This window comes from Austrofundulus limnaeus, unplaced genomic scaffold (genome assembly GCF_001266775.1).
Source record: "Austrofundulus limnaeus strain Quisiro unplaced genomic scaffold, Austrofundulus_limnaeus-1.0 Scaffold54, whole genome shotgun sequence".
Taxonomy (NCBI): domain Eukaryota; kingdom Metazoa; phylum Chordata; class Actinopteri; order Cyprinodontiformes; family Rivulidae; genus Austrofundulus; species Austrofundulus limnaeus.
The window spans coordinates 1223337-1230173 of NW_013952456.1; the positions used below are offsets into that span (position 1 = coordinate 1223337).

The window sequence follows — 6837 nt, forward strand, 5'->3', positions numbered from 1 at the left end:
GTGTGTGTGTGTGTGTGTGTGTGTGTGTGTGTGTGTATACATGTTTTTGTTACCTGGTGGGGATGATTTTTGATCATTTCCCCAGTAAACACAACCTTGTGAGGACCCACTGTTCCTTATGGGGACAAAATCCATTGGGGGAAATACCATTGGTGGGTCAGGGTTTAGAGTTAGGACTAATGTGTGAATTGAGTTTAGGTTAGGTTTGGGGTAACAGGTCAGGGTTAGGTTATAGAAATGGCCGGTGAATGAGTGGAAGTCGTAGCAAAGTCCCCATGAGGATAGAAGAATAAATGTGTTTGTGTGTTTTTGTTTTGATAGCTGCCCTTATTTTGTCTCATAGTCTTTTGCAATCCCCAAAAGCAGGTTTATAGTTGACACCGGTTCTGTTAAATATAAAAACAGGCATCTGATATGAAATTATAACTTGCATGGTTGAACTGAGTTTTTCTTTTTATTCAAACTTTGTATCAGGTACAGTTTGGACACTTGATAGTGATAATTGATGATCTAGCTGATTATCTAACTGCTAATATACACAGGTCAAATAGGCAGAAATACACAGAATTAACATTACACTGGAATGGTCGACCACAGCACAGCCTATTAATGAGATGAGAATTCATTATGTTATCTTGGTAGATGCTACATGATGTCCTTAGTTATGACAACGGACCATAAGTACTGGATCAAAGAAAAGAAAAAACTAAACTCTGCCAAGAAGCCCATTGATTTGCCTTTCTGTCTGTCTGTCCATCCATCCGGGGTGAAAGTTTAAAATTATATAAAATAATATAAAATAATTTTATAAATAAAATAAATAAATAAATTTATATATTTAATGCCCAACCTCTTGAGAACCTGCATCCTGATATTGAGGACACTATATATTCTGAGTACGTAATTGAATTATTTCAATAAAGTGGGTAATATGGGGTTCCATTTGTGCCAAAAATATGTTGTTGCGCCTTTGTCCGTGTTCTTAAAGCTTGGAACATTTGTATACGTGTATAGACAGAACAAAACGATGTTATGTGTCAACACAAGCTTTGAGAACATGGACAAAGGCGCAACAACATATTTTTGGCACAAATGGAACCCCATAAGTATAAGCAGTTTATTATTAAGAGTTTCAGTTCAGGCCTAATTCTCAATGCACGAGTACAGGTACAGTAGCATGCTGGGTTGGCATTTCACTGCTGAGGTTGTAGGAAGGCTCATTACAGAATTCTTTTGATCTTTGTTTAAGGGGGACATGCAAAATCCTCTTTTTTAGCCATTAAATGCATTTTGTTGTGAACGTGGGGTGTCTAGGATTGCAGAAAATCTAATTTAATCTTTCCCAGTGCTGGGTAATTATCTTTATATTCTCTTTGGGTCAAATTTTCCATCCCGTTCAGTTTTGTCTATTTTTTTAAATGTTTTCTGAACTATTAAATCAAATTGCTTTTGATGGAATTGCCAAATAAGGTCTGGACTCACCAACTACAATCAATCCTCTTGCTCTGGATAGGACGTGGCCACCTTCATCAACATGCTCACACTGGTGCTCTATGCATTGAAAAACGTCAACAAAACCAACGGATGTCAGCGGATTGTGAGGCATRGTCCTGAAGCAAAACTCTTGTAAACTACGGTTCAAAATAAAGCTTAGGAAATTGTGAATTTAATGATTTTTTACGAAAACTGAAAATAAATAACTAATTTGACATGGGTTTTTTTTGCATTTAAGTTTATGCATGCTGACCAGACGGATGTTCGTGCATGTACAGGATTTATCAATTAGACCTGAGCATTAGATATTTAAAATTAATAAATAAAATTAGTCTTTCAAGTCTATATGTGAATATTTATACATATATTTGTTTATACTCATAGCTCTCTACGCTACAGTCTGTGCCCTCATTTACCTATTCACACACACACACTCTTTCAGCACTCTACTAGATTTCTCTGCAAAGCTAATACAGACAAATCAGTCTATCTAGACTAATCAGTGCTTTAAATCACACTCACACACTGATGCATCACACATCAAAGGCAGTGGGGGTTCAGTGTCTTGCCCAAGGACACTTTGATATGTGACCAAATAGTGGTGGAAGCAAACCGCCAACTCTCACATTGGAGGAATAACACCCCTAACCACTGAGGCACAGCCTCCGTTTATGTAAGAATTTAGACTAAAGCGTTGCAGTTCCACTTTATAAAGACCCTAATTGAATGATTTAAATATATAAAAGATTTAAAAGCATGATATGTTCTGTTTAAGAAAGATAAATTTTTTCTTTGTGTTTTTGGACAGCATACTCACTGCATGCACAAGGTGTTAATGTGTGACTTCGACATGTAAACAGTACAAACTCTAACCCGGCTGCACACATGCTCACTTGTAACAATGAAATGGCTTATTCAGTCTTTTTTTTGCAGGTAAATGTATATATATATATTTATATACAGTATACTGTATATAAGACCATAATCAGCTTTGGTCTTGGCCTCACTCAGACTAGCCAATACTTCATCAATCCTGTTAAAATCAAAGTCTTCTTTTCGAAGTGAGGCCATTTAAAGAGTTATCAGCAACAGGTAAAACAGTAACTTTCTTTCCACAGAACCCCAGTCTCAAATGCTTTAAGTGCTGTTTAGTGATAACTTGCTACTGACTAACAAAATACAGTGAAAGTAGCTCTCAGTGAGAGTGAGACAGTCAAACATTTGGCTGCATAAACAAAACAAATCCATCATCAATCATTAGCACAAATGGTATTTGATTAAAAAAAGTACAGCCATGAGTGTGCAATAAAAAAAGCCAATTTGCTAATCAGTTGTTTTATTCTTGATAGGTTTATACTAACATGTTGCTAAGTGGAGCAAAAATCACTTCATTCTACTCATTTTCATTCAACACAAAAGTTGTTAAACCATTGCTGTTACTGTTTGTGATATAAAGAGTCAGTCAGTTTTGAATGCTGCTAAATCCTCAGATTGCAAATATCAAGGTGAGGCTTTTGTTCTGATAAACTGGTGAGCAGCTGTGGGTCTGAAAGTGTGTCATAAAGTCACAGTGATCTGTTGAATTCTAATAGCAAGGTGTAATAAAGGATGAGAAACTGTTTTTAATAGTCATGGTGGAAGCATGCCGCCTCAGGTTCTCCACTGTTATGGACCCGGGGTTGTTATGACGGCTGATACGAGCGTTCACGTTTTGGCTGCCATGGGAACTCCACTTCCACCGTAATCAAGCTGCTGTTTGTCACCAGAGTGGATTAATGTTACAAAAAGTCTAAAGCTGAGCAGCATTCTGTGTTACCCTGTATAATTTTTTATTTATTTTTTTTTTGTGTGTTTCGTCATTTGATTTTCTCTCTGTATTTGCGTTAGGCTGCAGCGGGACGTGGGACAAGATCACCTGCTGGCCCAGTGCTGACATCGGAGAGGTGGTGACCATCCCCTGCCCCAAATATCTCTTCTACTTCTCCAGAAATGTTTCACCACGTAAGACTCAATAAATAAATAAATACATACATAAATAAATAAATAAATAAATAAATAAATAAATNTGTTTAGCTCTGGTGAGGGGCAACAGGTCAAACAATGCCCCCCACCCCACCCCAAATAAATAAATAAATAAATAAATAAATAAATAAATAAATAAGAGGTTGTATGTTTTGCACAAAGAGTGAGCTCTTTGCTGCTTTTTTTCTATCAGCAATCAAACTTTGTTAGCATCCACCTTAGTTTCTTTCATCAGTTTTCAAAGGACGAGGTAATGTTGAGTGATGGTCTGTTGATTGCTGTATCCATCTTTAATTTTAGATATTACGTTCTACAAATAGGGCCTTTGATAAGCATCAAATAAATGGGTAACTGCAGCAGGTGTTAATGAGGTTTTCAATCAAGTAACTTGTTAAATTAGAGAGAAATTGTTAATGAAGTACTAAAGCACACAATGAAAGCAATGAAAATATCTCTTCTTTCATCTTGTTTCTTGTAAACAAGCTCAGCAAGACAGGAATTGTTGGGTTATATATTAATTTTGTATTTCATCAAACTGAATTTTAATTTAAAAAAATCAGATGGTCTTTCTCTACAGGAACATTACTGTTTGCCTATGACAATTGTGTCCTTAAAATTTAGCCTTCTTAAAGGAAAGCATATCACCCACTGTCTTACACGGCAGATGAAGCTCTTGTGTGATACTTTAGCTCTCAGATTATGTGTTGTAGACCATTGATTCACAACCAGGGTTATGTGTACCCCTTGGGATACGTGAACATATTACAGGAAAAATTTCCCAGGTGTGTAAATAAATAAATAAAAATAGGACTGAGATACGTAGGGCCCTATGATTTCCACAATGCAGAAAATGCAGATGGAATCACAAAACTGACACAAAATGGAATCCTGTATAAAATGCAGACTCTCGTGTAATTTGCTTATTTGGTAAATTTGATGTATTTTGGACACTGCTGTTTTCTGCACCTGCGTGGTTTATTTATTTAATTGCTTATTCATTTTCAAGGCAACATATTCATCTTTATATTTAATTTGAGTTGAAAATAATAAAATCCCTGAGAATTAAATGTTCTAGGGGGTTAAATAAAAATTTTCTTTTAGTAATTAGCTGTTGAACATTATGTCTCAAGGGGTACACAAGTCTAAAAAGGTTGGGAACCACTGTTGTAGACGACTCTAAGATACAACTACTGTACACCCAGTTTTAATTTCTTGTCTGTCAAATTGACTGAGATATTTACAGGAGTTAGACAATGAAACTGAAACACCTGTCATTTTAGTGTGGGAGCTTTCATGGCTAAATTGGACCAGCCTGGTGGCCAATCTTCATTAACTGCACATTGCACCAGTAAGAGCAGAGTGTGAAGGTTCAATTAGCAGAGTAAGAGCACAGTTTGGCTCAAAATATTGCAATGCACACAACATTATGGGTGACATACCAGAGTTAAAAAGAGGACAAWTAGTTGGTGCACGTCTTGCTGGCGTATCTGTGACCAAGACAACAAGTCTTTGTGATGTATCAAGAGTCACAGTATCCAGGGTAATGTCAGCATACCACCAAGAAGGATGAACCACATCCAACAGGATTAACTGTGGAAGCAAGAGGAAGCTGTCTGAAAGGGATGTTATGGTCTAAAACCAGGTGTTTCACTTTCATTGTCTAACCCCTGTACATTGTATTGTGTTTGCTAAGATTGAGTAGCTGTGATGATTCTGGTGCTAAACCTCTCCTTAACTAATAACCATGAAACACACAAAAATAGATCAACCAAATACTGACTGACCTTTTACTTTTTTTGTGTACTTTTCAGCTCAGACACCTGCTTTGTTTAATAACCTGAGAGAATGTATGAAAGTATACAATAATCGTAAAATGAGCATACTGAGGCTTAAAATGATAATTACCTTTTTGCTCATTAGGTTTAACCTTTTCGGTCAAATAAGACATTCTYAAGAAGATTCTAGTCTTCCAGATTAATCAAAGTTAGCTCAGCTCAGTCTATGTGTTTCTCAGCAGTGTGGCTTTTGACCTGATCATGGAACAGTGAACCAGATCTTCACCCTTTAGATGTTGCTAAGGGGGTCATGGCAGTTTAACTAAACTAAATGTGTTTTGTGGACTTGGAGAAAATTCATACTCATGTTGCACAGTGACTAAAAGGACAGGGATGACAGAAGAAGATAACAGCTGCTCGCCTTCTTCCTTCCTCTACTTCTGTTTTGATCCAAATTCTTCCTGCTCTTGTCTCCAGTGTAATCCTGCTCCAAATCTAAGAAGAGTAATCAAATGGTTTGGCTTGACACTGGTTAGACTTGTTTCTTTGACTTGACTCATTGCATCCCTCATCTCTCACAGAACAGTAGCAGAGTGAAATGAACTAAACAAACTCCCGTGCTCTGCATCACCGGCCCGACAAACAATCGTGATGTTTATTCATCCTTCTTTAATCTGTGAAAGACTTGCAGGGAGGTAATGCTAATTATGTCTGGGCAAGACCACAGAACGGTGAATTTATTGGATGATTTACAAAATGTTTGCACTGTAGCTCCTTAAATTATTCCCCACTGAGTTTCCCACACTTCTCAATTTGCCAATAATTACTACAAGTCTTCTCAAAGTAATTATGTGGAGGCCCTGAGAAATGTAATAGGAGTTACGCTTAAATTACTTTACAACAACTTGGCTTTCTAGAGACTTTTGAAAACAGCACCAATTAAGTTCTTTATTTCTAAATAATTAATAGGATAAAGTTGTATCCTTCAGGTAAAGAATGGAATCAAGAAATCACAAACTTTATGATAATAATGTGATAGATAATCAAATTGTTGAATTTTAAACTCGTTTCAAGTTGMGTAAATCTTTCCATCTCTATCTTCTACCGTTTATCTGTAGTCAGGCCACAGAAGCAACAGGGCTAGGAGAGATACCCAGACATCCCTCTCCCCAGCAACACTTTCCAACTCATCTAGAAGGCATTCCCAGACCAGAGAGGATACAGTGGGGAAAATAAGTATTTAGTCAGTCACCAATTGTGCAAGTTCTCCCACTTAAAAAGATGAGAGAGGCCTGTAATTGACADCATAGGTAGACCTCAACTATGAGAGACAAAATATGAAAAAAAATTTGAGAAAATCATTTTGTCTGACTTTTAAAGAATTTTTTTGCAAATAATGGTGGAAAATAAGTATTTGGTCACCTACAAACAAGCAAGATTTCTGGCTGTCACAGACCTGTAACTTCTTTTTAAGAGGCTCCTCTTTCCCCCACTCATTACCATTACCCTTTGTAGAGAAACAGCCCCAAAGCATGATGTTGCCACC

At 36.8% G+C, this 6837-nt stretch overlaps 1 protein-coding gene across 2 annotated transcripts in view; it reads left to right on the forward strand.

Annotated features, from left to right (window-relative positions):
* The window catches only part of LOC106517907 (vasoactive intestinal polypeptide receptor), a 42262-nt gene that overhangs the window by 5866 nt on the left and 29559 nt on the right, over positions 1-6837 (forward strand). For both annotated transcript variants that reach the window (XM_014008956.1, XM_014008955.1), the window contains one exon: positions 3382-3495. In XM_014008956.1, coding sequence (XP_013864410.1) covers positions 3382-3495 — 114 coding nt within the window. The remainder of the gene's footprint in view (positions 1-3381; positions 3496-6837) is intronic.